Source organism: Chelon labrosus, assembly GCF_963514085.1.
Source record: "Chelon labrosus genome assembly, chromosome: 6".
Lineage (NCBI taxonomy): Eukaryota > Metazoa > Chordata > Actinopteri > Mugiliformes > Mugilidae > Chelon > Chelon labrosus.
The window spans coordinates 16,886,996-16,906,535 of record NC_140342.1 but is presented as its reverse complement, the minus strand read 5'-3'; the positions used below and the strand labels follow the sequence as shown (position 1 = coordinate 16,906,535).

General features: G+C 40.6%; 1 protein-coding gene across 2 annotated transcripts in view; it reads left to right on the top strand.

The window, feature by feature from the left end:
• Positions 1-19,540, top strand: part of LOC311489267 (corticotropin-releasing factor receptor 2) — a gene marked incomplete at its 3' end in the record, with an annotated part of 31,930 nt that overhangs the window by 9,383 nt on the left and 3,007 nt on the right. Inside the window, exons 3-9 of one of the 2 annotated variants that reach the window (XM_084546266.1) lie at positions 10,214-10,299; positions 11,320-11,426; positions 12,411-12,528; positions 12,682-12,835; positions 16,131-16,191; positions 16,281-16,353; positions 17,033-17,118. In XM_084546266.1, coding sequence (XP_084402392.1) covers positions 10,214-10,299; positions 11,320-11,426; positions 12,411-12,528; positions 12,682-12,835; positions 16,131-16,191; positions 16,281-16,353; positions 17,033-17,118 — 685 coding nt within the window. Of the gene's footprint in view, positions 1-10,213; positions 10,300-10,906; positions 11,427-12,410; positions 12,555-12,665; positions 12,836-16,130; positions 16,192-16,280; positions 16,354-17,032; positions 17,119-19,540 lie in introns of those variants that run through there. The other variant, XM_084546267.1, reaches the window with a different exon arrangement.

The window sequence follows — 19,540 nt, the reverse complement described above, 5'->3', positions numbered from 1 at the left end:
TGATAGTTGTAAAAAAAAAAGTAAGTACAGTGCATTATCCAACATTTGCTTGTAACTAGTGTAGGTAGAGCAGAGCGTAGTAGTATTAATTAAGCGAAAATGCGAGTGAGTCTGGCAGAAGTGTGGGCGGGTCATTGATATCGCAGCTTGATGTGGCTCTATGATCCGCACCAAGCAGAAACTTCTGGGCATGAAAAGTTGCAGTTCTTCAAATGGCCACTTGATGCTGGCTCCAAAAGCAAGTCAATCCCCTATAGAGCGAGAACTTTGCAGCAAATATAAACGTGTTTACAGCCTGATAGAAAGAAGTAGTTTCTGTCATTATATGTAAAAATTTGTGGAACCTGAGTGGAACCTGGAGTGACATGTGTCTGCAAACTTGTAATTGGAAGAAACATCCGAGTAAACAGAACAAAAGAAGGGGAGATGGATCTTCAACATTCTCTGTTTTCTTTATCAAGCTTACGCAACGTTGTTGTATGTTGCACGGAACTAAGTGCCGTTGTTCAACGGATTACACATGCATTTTTCAGCAGTAAACAGCCATAAATAATTATCACTTGAATAACAAAACCTCACTTTGAACTCATGCCATTGACATGGTCTCAGCTGGGTCCAAACAGTTTTTTTTTTGTGCCATGACCTCTAGAACCTTCCCAATCTGCATATTCAGTATTTCAGAAGAAAAACAAACAAAATCTTCACTCTGAGGAATAACACTTGTCTGCAGCTCTCTCTCTCTCTCTCTCTCTCTCTCTCTCTCTCTCTCTCTGTGTCCAGTTCCAGCTGACTGACTCTGAAGCCCAAATAAAACCTGCCCCCATCTTTTGAGTTCAGCTGAGTAAAGATGATGTCTCTCCTCTCTAAATTATCATCTTTACAATAATCATTATTTCTGTCGTGTAAGTAATGCTAAGTGCTAACCCCAGATCCAATGAAGTTGGGACGTTGTCTAAAATGTAAATAAAAACAGAATACAATGATTTGCAAAGCTTTTTCAACCTATATTCACTAGGATACACTACAGACACAAGATATTTAATGTTTAAACTGATAAACTTTATTGATTTGGGTTTTTTTTTTTGCAAATATTCGCTAATTTTGAATTTCCTGCCTGCAGCACGTTCCAGAGAAGCTGGGACAGGGTCATGTTTACCACTGTGTTACATCACCTTTCCTTGTAACTTCACTCAATAAGGGTTTGGTAACTGAGGACACTAACTGTTGAAGCTCTGTAGGTGGAATTCTTTCCCATTCTTGCTTGATGTACGACTTCAGTTGCTCAACAGCTCAGGGTCTCTGTTATCATATTTTGCGCTAAATAATGCGTCACACATTTTTAGTGAGAGACAGGTTTGGACAACAGGCAGGCCAGTCTAGTACTGGGACTCTTTTACTACGAAGCCACACTGTTGTAACACGTGCAGAATGTGTCCGTGCATTGTCTTACTGACATAAGCAGGGACATCCCTGAAAAAGACGTTGCTTGGATGGCAAAACCTGCACCGACACACACCCCCATACCATCACAGTTGCTGGCTTTTAGACTTTGCCCTGGACGCTCCTTTTCATCTTTAGCCCGGAGGACACAACGTCCATGTTTTCCAAAAACAAATTGATTTGTGGACTCGTCAGACCACCGCACATTTTTCCACTTTGTGTCAGTTCATCTCATTCCAAAGTAATGCTGAGTCCATCTGGTAACATCCTTTCCAGAATGATATCAGTTTTTAATGCAGCACCGCCCGAGGGATCAAAGGTCATGGGCATTTAATGTCAGTTTTCGGGATTGCTGCTTTCCTGCAGAAATTTCTTCAAATTTTCTGAATCTTTTGATGATTTTATGAAATTTCTAGTTTCCTCGCAACTGTACAAGGAGAAATGTTGTCCTTAAACCGTTGGACTACTTGCTCACTCTGTTGTTCACAGAGTGTTGTAACTTGCTCCAGCCTTGTTTGTGAACGACTGAGCCTTTCCAGGAGGCTCCTTTTATACCCAGTCATGACATTCACCTGTTTCCAGTTAACCTGATCACCAATGGGCTGTCCAAGCAGGTGTTTTTAGGGGGTTTGTATATTGTTCTTCCACGTTTTATCAATTTCAACAGCATTAAGCACCTAGAGCTTGTACATTGCGCTAAATTCTAACATCAGCATGCAAATATGCTCATAAATACAACATCATGCTTGCTTGTGGGGTAGGTAAAGTTGAAAGGTTATCACCAGCATTGCTTGGTTTCACCTCTGGGGACCACGACTGTGTGGAAATAGCATAGCAATACTTGAGAGAGGCCCAGTTTTAGTCTAGAACAATACGGTGATCAGAATTAATTAGACAAAATGATATTTGTGTGTAGTTAACATGTTGGTGGTTGATCCCATCTTTGTAAGAAAGACTTCAGCATAAAAGACACAGGCCACTGCTGTTTTTGAAAGTCACTTCTCACGGTCTTCACCATGTAGTGTCATACCATGCAGTCCCTCATAAGAATCATGGTGGTTTCAGAATCTAGCTCATAGCTTGACACCATGGCTATATATTGGCTGTCAAAAATTGCAAAACAAACAAAGACAAGTTTGATTTTCTTGTTACAACCAGTTACCCTTTATATTCATTTCACAACACGTAGCGTGAGGTCCAAACCCCAAATAGGCTTCAGCCTGCTGAGTCTATTTCAAGTACATTTATGTCAATTTGCATTGAAAGCTGTTCCCGTTCTGTGTTTGCAGCATGGTGTGAAGACATCAAAGTCAGCCGTCTGACTGAGAAACTCAAAGCTTTCAGACTAACCCCACATGTCTTTTTTTGTTGATCGGCTCAGTGGAGGTCGACCAGTGCTTGTGTGCTTTGGTGGTACATGAGGCTGTCCCAGGATTCAGTGACTCCGAGAATTTTCTCTATTTTAAAACCTGCTGCTGTGTCTCCACAGCCACATCTCCAGCTGCCATCTGAATTGTCAGCCGTAGTAGGAAGAGCATGACACAGAGTCTCGCAGTCGGCCTCAGAAAACCTTAAGCCACGGTGAGATTTTCTCCTCTCCGCCTGCGCTAAATTCCACCTTCGATAGGTTGGCTTTAATACCAATTTATCTTTTATTCAACTAAATTATAAACCCATTTGAGCTAGGTTCCCAAGATAAAGTACTGAATACTTTATATGGAAGCATCTGCAGTAGCAGTGGGTGGCTAATTTTGTCAGCAGAAATAAAATCTCAGCACAAGCCTGTGTGCAGCACAACTGTACGTGACACAGAAAAAAGACATGTCTTTATTTAGTTATTCCTTCCCTTGGGCTGTTCCTTTAATAGAAGCATTGAGTGCTTGTCAATTTAACTGAATCCTCTGAAAATTAACTGGAGATGTACAGTTCAGCCTGATAAATGTGCATTTGATTTCTAAGTTTTTACTGTTTGGCTTTTTTTTCATATGCAACATAATTATCCTGGAAAAAACTGAAGGCCCATAAATATACTTGAGAGCAAAGGAATTATGTTTTGAAGGATATTTTATTCACTGAAATGGTTACCACTGGTAGATGACTACAGTAAGACATACAATAAGTGAATGTACAAAAGCTCAGAGCCTCAAAGGAATATTGTAGCAAGATCTGGAAAGCTTTGACTTTCTTTTTTTACTGAAATGAGTTTAAATTATTCTGACAAAGTCTGAGCTTTCTGTGCTGTTTCAGAATGAACCTCCCAGATATATATTTTAGGTAATCCAGTCATATCCTGTGCTGATATTAACAGCGAGCCAGGGACTTCGGTTCGCTCTGAAAAGGATCAGCACCTCTGACAAAATGCATAACAGAATAAATGTGACAAGGAAGGGACTGTAGTTTTATTTTTTTTGGCGAACTTGTTTAGCTGCCATGTTGTGTTTGATCAAACTTGGGTCAATCAAGGTCTTGGAAACAGCTGCATTTTAAAGCAGCCATGCTGACATGTTTGTGTTCACACGTTAGGCCCACCGGAGACTAACGTTTCATGATCTGAACCACAGGTCGCGCGGGTCATGAGTACATGATTTGTGGAAACCGAAGGCGTGGAGTGAGAAAATTTCTCTGTTCAAGTTTTTCACTAAATTGTGAACAAGTCACGAGTGTTTTCTGTGAGTCTATTGAGCCAACATATCATTTCGTGCACGTTTTTCTTTTTTTTTTCTTTTTACGAGATACAAGGAAAAGACAAAAATATGCCCTTTGAAAAGGACACTTGCGTACAAGAGGAAAAAGGGCAGGGTCAGTCACTGGCACACACACAAATTCAAACAGACTCAGAGACGAGTTGCTGACCCGCAAGAGGAACCTTCCTGGCAATGTACAAGACGTAACACACAATTTTAGATTCTGACAAACAACTTAGACAAGTCTAATTTACGGTGTTAGATAAAATACCTCACGTCTCTGGGAAAATATACCATCCATTACTGTGTAAGATTAAGCATGACTTCCGGTAAGCAAGAAACCTAATTAACTGAATAAAATGATCAAGGTTAGATTTATTATATAATGACTGATTTCTAATGGAAGTTGGATCTATTTGCAGATTTCCCAAAGCATCTCTTATAGCAAAGAGTGACTGCGCCTGCTTGCAATTTGGAGCTTCTCGTGGCAGACTGAGGTGATTAAGAGAGAGCAGGACACATTTTATATCGGATATATCTATTAAGAAAACACACGTGACCAAGCGTTTATGTGAGAAACACAGAGAAATGGCTTATACTTACATTTTTCTTACTTTCTGTAAGAAAATGAAGCTTAAAGGGGAATTACCATTTTTTTTTACAACCTAGACCTTATTTCTGGCATAAAGTACGATCGTTTACTCACCCATATAACTTTGGTGTCATGTGGAGTTGTTCGGATGATATTTAGATCCTCGTATATCCATATAGTGGGAGTGACTGGGGCACCGAAACGCAGCCTCTAAATAACGCATTATCTGCCACGAAACTCATTCATTTCACCAATGTTTTGTTATGATACGCTAGTGCTATTCCCCGTTGAGTCTATAGTTACCTGTTATCATCATCCGGGGTCTGTAGATTGACCTACTGACCTCTGACGTGGATGATGTCATTTCTGAGCAGTCCGCGCAGCTTGTTACCTGTTATCTGTTCGTTCGCGAATAGATAACAGGTAACTCCGGACTCAACGGAGAATAGCACTAGGGTATTGTAACAAAATATTGGTGAAATGAACGAGTTTCACAGCAGATAATGCGTTATTTAGAGGCTGCGTTTCGGTGCCCCAGTCACTCCCACTATATGGATATACGCGGTGCTTCGCTGGATCTAAATATCGTCCGAACAACTTCAAATGACACCAAAGTTATATGGGTGAGTAAATGATAGTATTTTATGCCAGAAATAAGGTCCAGGTTGTAAAAAACAGTAGTTCCCCTTTAAAAAAGCATTCCTCTGATGTGTCATTGCACTCCTGCAGCATACCACACAATAATGGCACTGAAGAAAATGAAGTCAGTTAAGCAGAACCTGCAATGTCATTATGTTATGGCTCTTGTTCTCTCATTTCAAAAAATAAAACTCACTCCTTTCCTCAAGCAGACATGAAGAGCAGCAAAAACTCTCTAAAGTCCACACCCCAAGATGTTTTGCATTTTCTGACCTACTGGTTTTAGAGCCCAGCTGACGCTAACTCGGGTGACGTTGCTTCAGGCATTTCTTCACTAGGGCAGCAGTACTCGCCTCAGGCCTGTAAACAGACTCTGATGAATAGCCTCAGCTTTCAGCTTGCTGTCGTCCTGTGGTGGTTGGCGCATTGAAGTTTGCAGTGCGTCTTTTGGGTTCATGTGAGTTACACAGTGGGTTCTCCATGGATTGAACGTATTCCGGTTCATCGGGTAGATTCTTGACTAACTCTTTGTGCTCACTGTCGTGTTCCTTGAGCCTTTGCTAAGCAGTTTTTATGTTGTGGAGAGGCACACTCCTGAAGGAGTCTGCTGCCATCAGGAAGTGACGTTGCCATTGGGTCTGTGTCTGCCTGGAATGCAACAACAGGATATCAATAGTTTTAATGTTGTGGCTGATGAAACCATACGCTTTACCGCTGCAGCGTCTGGAGTTTTATGCTTTTATCATTCTTCACCAAAATAGGAGTCAACAATTAATCTATAATTATACCTAGGAGCTTCTTTAACATGAAGTATTTGTGCGAGACCACCCATGTTATTTTCTATGCGTTCATGTCCTCCTGCCCTCTAACGTACTGTAGGTGAATATAATGTGGTAGTTTTGCTCTACTTCCTGCTGTCTGATTGTCACACTGCAGTGAGCTGTGACATTCCCAGGTTATGGAATGGCCTAGTTTGCTCCTTCCCCAGCTCGTGAAATAAAATTTTCTTTGGCTCGAAGGAAACTCCGCCGCAGCCGGCTCAGGTGTATGACTCGCATGAGCTGCTTTGATCACTCCATTTTTGTGATATTACGGCCTTTCATCTTTAAAACCATTTGAAACCCCTCCAAACAAAAGGCTTCAGTTTTGCAGACTCTTCCACAAATCAGCCAAAACAAGTGGGTAATTTGTTATCGGCTACGAGCAGCGTCTCGGTCCTTTGAGGAGGCGTACAAGTCGTGTCATATTTTTTTTTCCTTTGTTTAAATCCGTCTCTCAGGGAAACCAAACCTCCCCGCGCAAAAGTAACGCAAAACTAAAGATAGACAAGACGGCAGACTAGATCACAGAGCGATCAAATACCGGAAAATGAAAGGCAAGCTTATGCAACCTTTAAGTGAACAATGTTGTCGTGTAATATTCTTGTGGCAGTGTTGCAGGTCTCACGGTTGGTATAGCACAGCAACAAGCAGCTGACAGAAACAGGTCAAGTTTCGCAGTGGTGGCGACGGACTGTTTGGTTTCTCCTTCAGACTAGCGCTAGGAATTTATTGCAGATTTATTTCACAGCTGATAATTGAATATTCAGTTATTTAGATATCCAGATTGAGCTGCTATTTATGCACAACCAAGCCAATACATCCTTTCCTCGTTCATCTCAGCAAACAAGCTTCCAATCTTCCAATGCCTGAACAACCAAATGATGTTTGTATACGCATGCATATTAGCGCAAGAAAAGCAATAACGTTTGCACGGTGGCGGGCGGGAGAAGTAGGAACTGTTGGCACAGGGCACACCAGTTGGGAATTGCTCATTCCTTCCTCTTCTTATGCATCTTTGTCTCCGTAGAGTGTGGCGAGAGTTGGGTTGCTTACAGCATTGTTAACACCTCATGTAGCAGCTTTATCCTGCACCCTAACTCGACATTAAGTGAGATTCTATTCTGACTCCTCTGCGAATGGGAGAATGTGAAGAGAATAGCTTTATCGTGCGCATTGCACAGATGGTTAGTCAGAAATGTGCTCCTCTTGCACCAGTGCTTTGAATTAGCCCTGCCTCAGTGGAATAGCTCACAGGGACAAACCTCACAACCTGCTTCCCTTCCTTTATTTCTGCACCACCACAGCTTGTTCCACAAACGCGGGCGGATATTTGCTCGGAGAGACGGAGAACTTTATCTGGAAAGCACCTTTCTGAAAGTTTAAAAAGGATTAATGCCTTGACTTAGCAGAAAACGGGCGTGACTGATTGGCTGGGTTATTACCTCGGGTGTCGCAGAGTTACATGACTGTTGGAATTTAAGCTGTTGATAACGTTGAGTGATACCAGGATCCTGTTCATGCTATCATACTGACTTTTAGCTTTATTCCCCAAAACATTTATAGATCATGATACTGGAGAAAAGGGATTATTTTTTTTAACTGATGACTGACACATTCTTAATACAAAAAGAAACTAAAGAAAAACAGACTTTCTGCAAACTTATCCTGAAGAAGATTATTTCATCGTGTCTTAGTTTCATACCAGAAAGTCTGCTTTATATTTCTCGGCGCATTGTGTTCTTCGGTGGCTTTGTTATTGTTCGCATCCGGTCGTGTACAGCACAGACAGGCAACATGACAGCAGTGGCTGTGGCCTTTAATTAAAGAAGTTATTTCAGACACCCAATATTCCCAACAGCGAATTTCAAAATCGTATTACTCTCATGTCTGAGTAAGTGCTTTGTCAAACTTTTGGATCGAACTTGAAAACATCTCCGCCAGACGTTGATTTTATAGTCACACAAAACAAACCCAAGTCGTGTTTAATCAGGAGCGTTTAGGTCAACAACAAATAAAGATATCTCGTTTCCATCAAATATTTAGGAAATATAGAGGAAAGATTGCCTCGTTTTAGCGTTTCAGCTGTAAACCAATGTAATAAATGAAACCTAACGCGTAATCGTCCAATAAAACATCTTTTATAATGGAGTCATGAGTCGTAACTAATGGGTAACATATAACATACAGACCATAGTTCAGATACATAACGGTATATATAACTGTAACTTGCAAAAATTAAATTTACCTGATCTGTTAATAGATGAAAATAAATATGAACTAGTAATTCACCATATGTGAAATGAAATATCTCAATGCATGTTTAACCGTACATCCCATAATAGAAGTACAGTATACAGACTGTATTCTCCACATTCCCTAGTGCCTTTTCCTTCTTAGATGCAGTTGTTATGGTGCCACTGGTAATGCCAGTAATATGTTATCATAATGTAAATGATGATGGACAATATAAAACATGCATCAGGCAGAAAACAAATGTGAATCCCATTACTAGAAGACGTTACTTGGTTAAAAAAAAAAAAAAAAGCTCATGATTCAGCTACTTTTTGAGCCTGTAATTGTGCCACTGTTGCGGTAGACAAAAAAAAACCAACAACTATAGCTTTGTGAATTACCATATGGTTGAGTCAACACCTCTCCGGCCGTGGTATTGGATTGCCTGTGGGGTTTCTGTTTCTTCTCGTCACTCAGCGTGCTTCCACAGTCAATTGCACAGTGGCTCCAAATGAATGTAATTTGTCACTATTACGCATTGTGCTCCTTGATGTCCTCGGCGAAGGTACAAACATAAAAAAGTCTCCAGTTTATTTATGCTGATGTGATCATCCCTCCACGAGGCATTCGCTGACCTATCACGGCCGCCTAAGCCGCTTTTGCAAATGCCACATGGCACTCGATCAGTGAGCATGCGGAGGCAGTTGTGGAATGCATTGCGATTGATTGTTGTGCCCCGCGTCTCGGGGCGAGCACGTTCCAGTCGTTCAAGTGCTTCAGTGACTTAACTGACTTGGGACTTTGCTTTATCAGCAGCACAGTGCACTCTCCAGTCACAATACAGAAAGCTCTGCCAGAAGTCACATGGAAAGCTTAAAGGGGGGTTATTTTAAATCTCTTGTTTCCCTTATTTGTTTCTAGCTGCCAAGAGCAAGCTTTCTGCTCTCTGCTCTCAAACAACAAAATGTCACATTATATAACGGTAATTTAAATGCAAAGGATATTAGACCACTGCTGCTTCAAAAGTCACTGCGGGCATGTCTGAGCTGCATGGTTTCCTCAGTTATGTGCAGTAGTTTAAGATGATATGAACTCTACAATCTACACTTACTGTGCAACTTTCTGAACACAGATAGTAACACTTTTATCCGTCCATTCTTCAGGTGTTGCTGCAAAATACTGCAAAGTATCCAGGACTGATACGGTCACAGTAAATATAATTTGGTTATATAAAACTAATAATATTTACATCACACTGAAATAAAAAAGAAAAAAATGCATAAATCAGATGGTTTCAGAAAGTTTTCATTTCGAATTTAAAACAATAAATTATGCATCTATTGACAGCAGAGCAGTTAAAATGGTTACTTCAAAAGCTCAGTCATACCAAACAGGAAGCACATCACCTTCACACAGCCGGCTGATATGCTGTCACCCAGCCGTTTATACGTGTTTTTTGGGAGTAGACAGATAAAGGGAATGAATCCGTGCTGAACTTCAAACTGAACAAAATGAGTTGAAGGTTGATTAGGGGGAAGCGGGTTTTAAACGATATGCAAATAAACCGACAGAGTAAGAGGCTTTGCACGTTCTTCTCATGAATAAAAATTTGTGGCGCCTGAATTGGTATTCCGTGCAAGAGTCACACAGATAGTGGTGGCTCAACTTTAAACTGAAGGATTTTTCAGCTTACCTGCTCAGCAAACACTTCACCGTTAAATTTCCACAACAGACAACTGGCTAACACCAACACTGACACTGCTACGGTATCGTTGTGCCTTCAACCCCTTTCTTGTTTCTTGCAGGGAGCGCTTATAGGGAATGTATGGATAATGGGACATGGGCGTTGAAGAGCAATTACTCCAATTGTGAACCCATTTTGGAGGAAAAGGTTAGTGTGCTGACGTAGGAGCAATTCTGCCACGCTTCTTCTGTTCTGTTTCTTCTCTCAGATAAATGCTTGACACAGTCTCTTGTCAAATGACACACAGGGGGAATTGCTATCAGATAGGGCAAAGACACTGTGACGTTTTGATTGCTTAGCACTCAACAAACTACAGTTAAGTCCAAGACATGGTGCAGTCAGATACTTTTAAGCAATTGTTTCCTGTTCACAAAAGCATAGAAACTGTCCGTGTCCCTGCAAGGAAGGTCAGCAAGAGCGATGTATTGTATTGAATGACTTTCGGCCTGATTACCTTACCTCACGTCTCCTGGTTGTGCGTATTTTTGGGTCTTGCTCTACTTCCTCAGATAATTTTAAGCCAAGACATCTGAAGTGTGTCAATGACATTTGCTTTCTCTCCTTTTTTAGTTAAACAGAGAAGCCTAGATGGAGAGAGAGCACACAGATGATGAAGCAGGTTGAAAAAAGATACAGAAGCAGCCCAGCGTTCTTTTACATTTTCAAATATTCTGAATATCTTTGTGTGCTAAACTATAATCCGCTTGGAGACGAGTCAAAATATGTCAAAAATATTTTAAATTATGCAACTGTAACCCAAGGGAAATGTATTTATTTTACTCTGCAGGGTCATTAGGTCACACAGCAATCTCTGCAAATGAAGGAAAACTCTAAAAAAAAAAAAAAAAAACACAATGTCATCCCATCAAAGAATATGATACTAACTGATAGTCCAGGGATTATCTGCATCTGTAAAGTAAAAGCTCAGCTTTAAATATGCTCTGCTTGCCGCTGCCTTTTGATTGTTGTACTAAAGTGATGTTGTCAAGGCCTAACTATCCAATTAGTGTGATGATCCATTAGTACATTGTGCATGCAGCATACATAATGTAAGGAAATGCAGCTGTATGTATGAGGGCACATGAATTCATGTATTTCTAACAATTTCTCTGCTTTCTGTTATCCAGCTGTAACATAAAAGAACTGCCTCATGTGTTGTCTTTGCAGAGAAAATATCCGATGCATTACAAAATAGCGCTGATCATCAACTACTTAGGCCACTGTATCTCTGTGGGCGCTCTAGTCGTGGCCTTCATTCTCTTCTTGTGCTTAAGGCAAGTACAGAAATAGTTCCTGTATATAAATGTGTCCTGTGTGCATGAGACTGCATAGAAGGCAATCAGTGAAATCCACGTCATGTCCTCAGACTGCTTATCATTAGCTCGTTTATGTCAGATAAATAGATATCTGCTGCTCTCCAGCTCTGGAGCACTCCAAGAGACTAAGAGAAGGCCTAGTCTGTATTTCCTGATTTTATTTTTTTGTTGCACCTCTTTTCATGTCCTGGTTTAAATAAGCACACGCACACACATACACACACCGACATCTGTTAGGACTGAACAGGGCAAAAATCAAACCGCCTCAGCTGCTCTGTGTGCAGACGTTTGATCCATGTGGGCTTCTGAAAGCAAATACTGATTTTAATTTTTTAGGTTAAAGAACAAAATACTTGACATTCTGTTTTGACATTAAAATAAAATTATTGTTTTCCCCATAGAAGGTGTTCAATAGGACCTCCACCTGCACTAAAACTCCTACAAATACGCCATGCAAACATTTTAGTGGCTATTTAAAGCCTGGAGATCCACAGTAGCTACTTGTTTAAGCGGTGAAACTCTTCAGCTAAAGGAAATCTTCTTCACTGAGTCATTTTTAGATACAATGTGGCTTTATTTTCACACACAGCACATGATGTCCTTTGATGTTTCCCTCTGTATTAAAGTAATCTGATGATTATATTCTCTACAGCCACGGGCAGAGTGCAAACATAAACTGCTAATAGCAAATTTGGCGCACTAATTGACTGGGCCGAGAAGACTCCATGTCAGGTTTCGCAGGCTGTTTGCATGTGCTACAGGAGCCTTCCTCTGCAGGAGTGACTGCCCAGAAATTGATGAATGGAATAAAAGCCAAAAGCGCTACACGCAGTCTGACCCCACAAACACGTCATGTTTCTGGTTCTAATCTGCTGAATAAACTAATGCATGCAGTTTTTGAAAGCGTCATTATAAAACACCTCCATTTGGCTTTTGGTGTAGGAGCATACGATGTCTTCGAAACATCATCCACTGGAATTTGATCACCACCTTCATACTGAGAAATGTTATGTGGTTTTTGCTTCAGCTGATTGACCACAATATCCATGAGAGCAATGAGGTAACAGCATTGATATATTGTGTGCTGTGCATGTTTAGTATTGTTCTTATTACATTCATAACAAAGTCAGTGACAATAGACTTAATAAACTATTTCTATAATCATTTGTTATTTACTTTCTCCTGAATAATATTGAGCCCTTTTCTTTTTCAGCCTTGGTGTCGATTAATCACGACGATATACAACTACTTTGTGGTGACAAACTTTTTCTGGATGTTTGTCGAAGGGTGCTACCTTCACACAGCCATCGTCATGACTTATTCAACTGATAAGCTGAGAAAGTGGGTCTTCCTCTTCATCGGTTGGTGTAAGTCTGCTCGTGTTAAATGCGCATTAAGGCAACGGAGGTTTATTTCCACAGCACGTTTCACGCACAGAGACAACTCTAAGTGCTTTACATAATGTGTTAAAAGCAAATAAGAAAGACTATACAGGGTATGGTTAAATGAAAAGGTTTCCACAAAATGTTTTAACAGATAGAGAAAGGAAGCAGCTCAACCTGTCGTCTCTGAATCTGCCCATTTTATCTTAATGTCTGAAAACGGTATTCATTTGGTTTTGACTGAGTTCAGAGACAATGTATAGTCATTTAGCTGAGATTGAAATTGCAGGGCTGGAGCAGAACAACACAGCATCATCGGCATACAAGTAGACTTTTGCTTTTTCTGTGTCCCTCCCAACGTCACTGATATTAATAATTAATGGAAGTGGGCCCAGTATTAGACCCTGGGGTACTAATATAGACATTATGCACATTTGATGAATTTGCTTTCACACATTGTGGGGGCTATTCCATCTATTATTGGGCGGGAGTCAGGGTACACACTGGTCGCCAGTCTAACTCAGAGTGACAAATCACACCTATGGACAATTTAGAGTCATGCATGTGTTTGGACTGTGGGACGAAGCTGAAGTACCCGGAGAAATCCCACTCAGGCATAAGGAAAACATGGCCAGCGTGTTTGTACACAGCACCCTTCTTGTTCTGAGGCGTTGGTGCAAACCATTATAGTGTCGACACTGCCCACGGCATTTTGACATGTTCCGCTGAAAAAAAGACCATGGTTGAATCACATCATTTAAAATTGATATTTTTTTTTAGTATTACCTCATATACATATCTGAATTCAGATGTTCACTCAACTTTATTAAATGAAACCAGGCTGCAATTCAAAGTGAACATTTAGTTTGAGAATAAAAGCACTTCACCAGTGATGTCTGGTCGGAAACTGAAGAGGAGGAGAGACCTTTCTTGTGCTTCAGGCTCAAGATAAGGCTTTGATTTAATGAGAACAGGGCTGAAGTAAAATGTCATTATTTTTTTTTTTTTCGCTTGACTTTCAGCGTAAGAATGAGGTTTGAATATGTAGCAGGTGCCCATATGAATAATCTATGCTCGCCTTGCCTGATAAAGGAAGCATACTGTACTCTGCACAAAGCAAACATCAGCATGTTCCATCTTCAGCCAGGGAAATGCCCATGGAAACATGTTTGTTTGCCTTACCCAGTGGCTGTTTCTGTGTTTATGTAATGGACTGTGTGCTCTGCAGGAAGAAAAAGCAAAAAATTACACTTGACTTAATGTACGTCATGCTAAAATTACACAAAGGAGCTTTGTCAATTCAGGAACAAAAGATGAATAGATATCATCAGAGTAGACGAGAGCTAATAATGCAGATTGATAACATGATTTGGACTGGCATTAAAATACTAATTACTGACTGGAGTTTATATCATGCATATGAATCTAATTTTTGATGCTGTAATGTGATTAAAATGCTAAATACTGACAGCTTCTCTTGCAATGATTAGATTATCTGTGTGTCTCCGTTGTGGGTCAACTCAGTGCCACAGTCAGCCATCCTTAGTGTCTGTTTAAATCCAGTATCAATTTACTCTGATTGCCCCACTCACTGAACACAGTATCTTGAATATTTACTTTAATTGATGCACATCATCATCAAGAGCACAGTAGTATTCCTTCTGTTTCATTGCAGCCGGTACATTGTGAAATTGCTGAGTATAAAGATTGGATTGTGCCACTGAACGTCTGGAGAGATTTTTAATTAGAATTCATTTGGGAGGGATGGAGGTAGGGCAGATTAAACCTTTCCAACGCCTGACATTAGCTGGGATCAAATTAGGTTTAGGCCGACATTATTTCAGCTCCTTTAATGGTCATTTCACAGATCATTTCAGATATCTGAACTTCTTGATCACCTCATTCAATTGAAATTGTTATAATCCTTAACTGTTTGTAAGATACTTTCCTCAGCTAGCTTGCCATGTCTCTTGTCAGGGTTGAAAGGTCAAGAGTCAGCTGCTTGTTTAGAATGAGCAGACAAGCTCTGACCCTCAGTCTTTGTTCCTTTAGGCAGCATTTAGATATTATTTTTTTCTGCCCTTATCTTAACATGCAGCAGGACGACGTAAAAGAGCCTTTGGTGCAGGACAGTCTCAAGACAGTTTATAAAATATTCCATGAATAAAAACCACAGTCACATTGAAACAAGCGTTTGTGGAATAATACATCTGACGCAGTTGTTCTAGTGCGAAATGGCCAAACTGGAAGAGGTTTTAAAATGTGGGGGCATAAAAACTCATTAGCTTGTTTCAAACTCTGTCATTTCATATTAGAAAATTTAACCACACTTAGTGTTTCCTTGCAGACCGAGCGCCAGATTGTTGGTGCACATGCTGTAGACAATTTATGCTAATTTGTCAGATTATTGTTGGTCTTTATTCAGCTGCGGATCATCTCAGAAAGATGGATAATTACGCTTCTTCATTTTAGCAAGCACTCAAAAGTGATAATAGTATTCATGCATGGCATTTGTTTTATATAAGACAAATCTTTCTCATTCTCTTTTCTGAAAAATTATTATTTACTTTGACAAACCACCCACACAGCAAATGCTTTTTCTAGACACGTACATGTTAATCCATCATATGTCTGCTGTTGTTGTTGTTCCTCAGTGGTGTATTGTATGACTCTAAAGCATAGCCTGTGTATAAATATGGACAACATGTCCCCACTTCCATGCACTGTCCAAACCGATGCTGTTTTCCCGGGGATACGGGCGGCGCCATCTTGCGAGTTCAGAGCCAGAGTTGAAGACACAACCACACTTCTGCCAGACTCACTCACGTTTTTCGTTTAATTATTACTACGCTCTGCTCTACCTCCACCAGTTACACATAAATGTTGGATTATACATTGTACTTATTTTATTTTATTATTATTTACAGGATCCCTTTGCGGAGTGGTTGGCATGGCAACTGGTAGTTGCCATTATGTCACATCCTGTTTCTATAGCGTCAAGTAACTAACTAAAACAAAATTTATCCAAAGAATTGACACTTGAACATGCATCAACATTATATTAACTACATTTTAGTGTTTTAGTTTGGCCCAAGTCCCATCCATTAACATGGAGGGGGTGGAGCTTATGACCTATACTGGAGCCGGTCACCAGGGGGAGCTCTACCTGCTTTGGCTTCACTTTAGGGGAGCAGTTTCACTGTCCATCTTTTTACAGTCTATGCTCTGAAGCCTCTTCAGCACAGTATGCTCACTTACACGACTCCTTTTTTTATTCCAGGTATTCCATGCCCTATAATTGTGGCCTGGGCCATTGGAAAGCTGTATTATGAAAATGAACAGTAAGTATTCCGACATCAGTTCGCTAAATGTTGTCATGCACCTTTTGTTCAATTCCACAGCACCTTCTTTCTTGTTTTTCTGTCAACAGATGTTGGTTTGGTAAAGAACCTGGAAAATATATGGACTACATTTACCAGGGGCCAGTTATTCTTGTGCTTCTGGTGAGTGAAGAAAGTCATTGCACTGCACATCTAGGTTCAATACACACGTTGCGATGCCAACCTAGACACATCATCAGTGATGTAACCTGGGGTCATCGGGTGTTTCGGGTCTTTCAGCATCATGCACCCTCGCCCACGCGACCCAGTCTTGTGTCTACGTAGCTGGCTTGTGTGGTCCACGGATCGTCCCTCTTAATCCACAGCCATCTTGATGCCTTCTCAGTGGTGTCAAGATGGCTGTATCCATTAGTTACACATTACTAGTACACTGCAACGCACATTTTACACTAAGGAAGGATCTATCATTAAGGACTACTTGAAGGTGTCAACTAATGAAAAAATGTCCTCCAAACTGAAAGTGATTTCCATGCAGCAGTCAGTGTTTGGATAGGTGGAATTAATCTCCCTAATGGGACTCAAGAAAATAAGAAATTGTACTCATGGAAATGCAGGGGCTAATGGTTGTGCAAGCCTTAGCGTGTCGCTGTGTCAGTGGCCACTTAGTGTGTCCCTCTTACGCTGTCTTGTTAAGACAGGATGTGTTTGTTTTCCTCTTCTCCTTCAGCTCAGCATTTCTTCAGCTGTCTGCTCACCCCAGATAATCATTGTCTGTGTATTTCAGACTAAGCCATTAGCACGGGGTTCAAAACTAATTATGTCACGTGTCCTCTTTTTCTAGATAAACTTTGTTTTCCTCTTCAACATAGTGAGAATACTTATGACCAAGCTAAGAGCATCAACCACATCGGAAACAATACAGTACAGGTAAGTTAATTCTGCACATACATGAGTATAATACTAGCGGAAATGGCCCTTTTCAAAGAGATCATGCGTTTCGTTTCAGGCTGTGAAGGAATGCCAGACTCATTTTTAACCTTTGTAATCCGTGCCGGGTTTGTTTTTGAGTATCGCTGGATCCAATGTAAATGACAAGAAAATCAAATCACCGCCAGGTAATGTTAGAAATCAGCGGTTCATTAGAAATGGTTGTTATTTTGTCATGTATTGCAATTATCGCGCTAAATTAAAAACAGTAAATCAGAAATCCGTAAACCTGTTTCTTTGCTGTGACTCACTAAAACACAGACGGTTGAATCAAATAAATCATCTCTTCAATCAAAGCAACAGCCAGGATTTTTTATTTTTTTCCTGTTTGTCATAATATGTTACCTTCAACACTACCAGCACTGTAATCAAAGGAGAAATGCAATTTCTCCCAAAGAGCCAATGGCAAACATTGGATTTTGGATTTATAGATGTTGTTCAAAGAACTTGGATTAGATGTGCCTGTCACGATGTCGAAACGAACGCCCTTTCTTGAGTGAAACCCAAGGTAGTTACCATACTCCTTGCAGGCATGCAGCGTCAGGACAAGCAAACAAAGCAATTGTTCAGGGGCCCATGAAAACCAATGCTAACCCCCCTGGATGGCTATATTTTACTTTTTTGTTGTTGTTGTTGTAATGATAGCCATAAACCCCTTTAAACCTATTAAGGCCCAACAGTGTATTAACAATACTCTACACCACTCACCCATTCACCCCTAGGCCCGTCTTCTATCCATCCTATGACAGTTTTCACTAGTTCGGACTGGGGGATAGCGCATGTACGTCTTGGCCTGCAGCCCTCCATAACACTGTGATTGCCACTGACTCCATGCAAGATGTTTTGTTTAGTCCCAACAGTAACTATTAGAGGTGAAAAATCTCTCTTGTGTCTTATCGTCTGTGACAAGTCTTGATAAGCAAGCAACAGCAGTGTGCTTGAGATGGAGGGGGGGAGAGTCGGGTGCAGCCCCGGCTTCTTGCTGTTTATGTTGTGCATCTGATCACTAAAATGGTCGGCCTGTTTTCTTGTCTGCTGTCGCTGTGTCAAGTGTATTTTTCTCCTGCGGGGATTATTTGGCGCGCATGCTGAGTGTTTGCAGTGCCACCGCTTAGACAACTTCGATTCAGCCTTTTAAGGCTAGAGTTGGATTTATGGCTTTTGCTGTTGAGCCATGAAGGTTTAAGTGAGTGGAGGACTAGGGGGTTTCAGGCGTACATACATTTTCGGTGACTTAAAAATGCTTCCAGTTTAGCAGGATTTGCATGAACAACAGACAAACAGCAGGAGGGATTTATTTGTTGTCTAAAAACTGCTAACCTGTCCAGATTTAAAGTCCCGACCCAGCAGAGAAAAACTGTCAGAATGATAAAACTCTTCAGACCAAGGCTCTGCTTAAGATGAAACACCTTCAATATATTAACACGTTCCGGGACTATTACAATAAATGCTCAGACGTAGCAGCTTGGGACTTTTTCAGGGGATAGTACAAATGTAAATCAGGTTGGCTATAGGAGCTCAGGTAAATAGTCAATCTCAGTCTCTGCCTTTAAAGAAATTACCCAGGCCTAACATTATACATGGTAACCAGCAGCTTTTGCATACATGCCTCTGTGTGGGGAGCCTTTTACTTTCAACACCTGATTTTAATATAGAGAAGGTGTCCAAGATTGTTATAAGACGGTGAGATATAAATATTAAATGGTGTTTATAGCATGATGTTGTTTGACCAAGAGCATAAGTTGATTAGATTAAAGGGGAACTACGTTTTTTTACAACCTGGACCTTATTTCTGGCATGAAATACAATCGTTTACTCACCCATATAACTTTGGTGTTATATAGTGGGAGTGACTGGGGCACCACATCGCACCCTCTAAATAATGCATTATCTGCCGCGAAATTCGTTGAGTAAGTCAATCTACAGACCCCGGATGATGATAACAGGTAACTCCGGACTCAACGGGGAATAGCACTAGTGTATCATAACAAAATATTGGTGAAATGAACAAGTTTCGCGGCAGATAATGCGTTATTCAGAGGCTGCGTTTCGGTGCCCCGGTCACTCCCATTATATGGATATACACAAATCTAAATATCGTCCGAACGACTCCAAATGACACCAAAGTTATATGGGTGAGTAAACGATCGTATTTTATGCCAGAAATAAGGTCCAGGTTGTAAAAAAAATGGTAATTTCCCTTTAACGTCCTCCAGTGGAAAGCTTAGCTGTTAACCTCCTGGAGAAGAGCGGCAAACTAAAATAATTTTTGTTTCTACTTGTAGACTATAAGGTTGCTTGTAAACTCTCCGTTAATGACTTTTTAACACTGTTAACTGAAAACCTAACAGTCTTTTGGTAC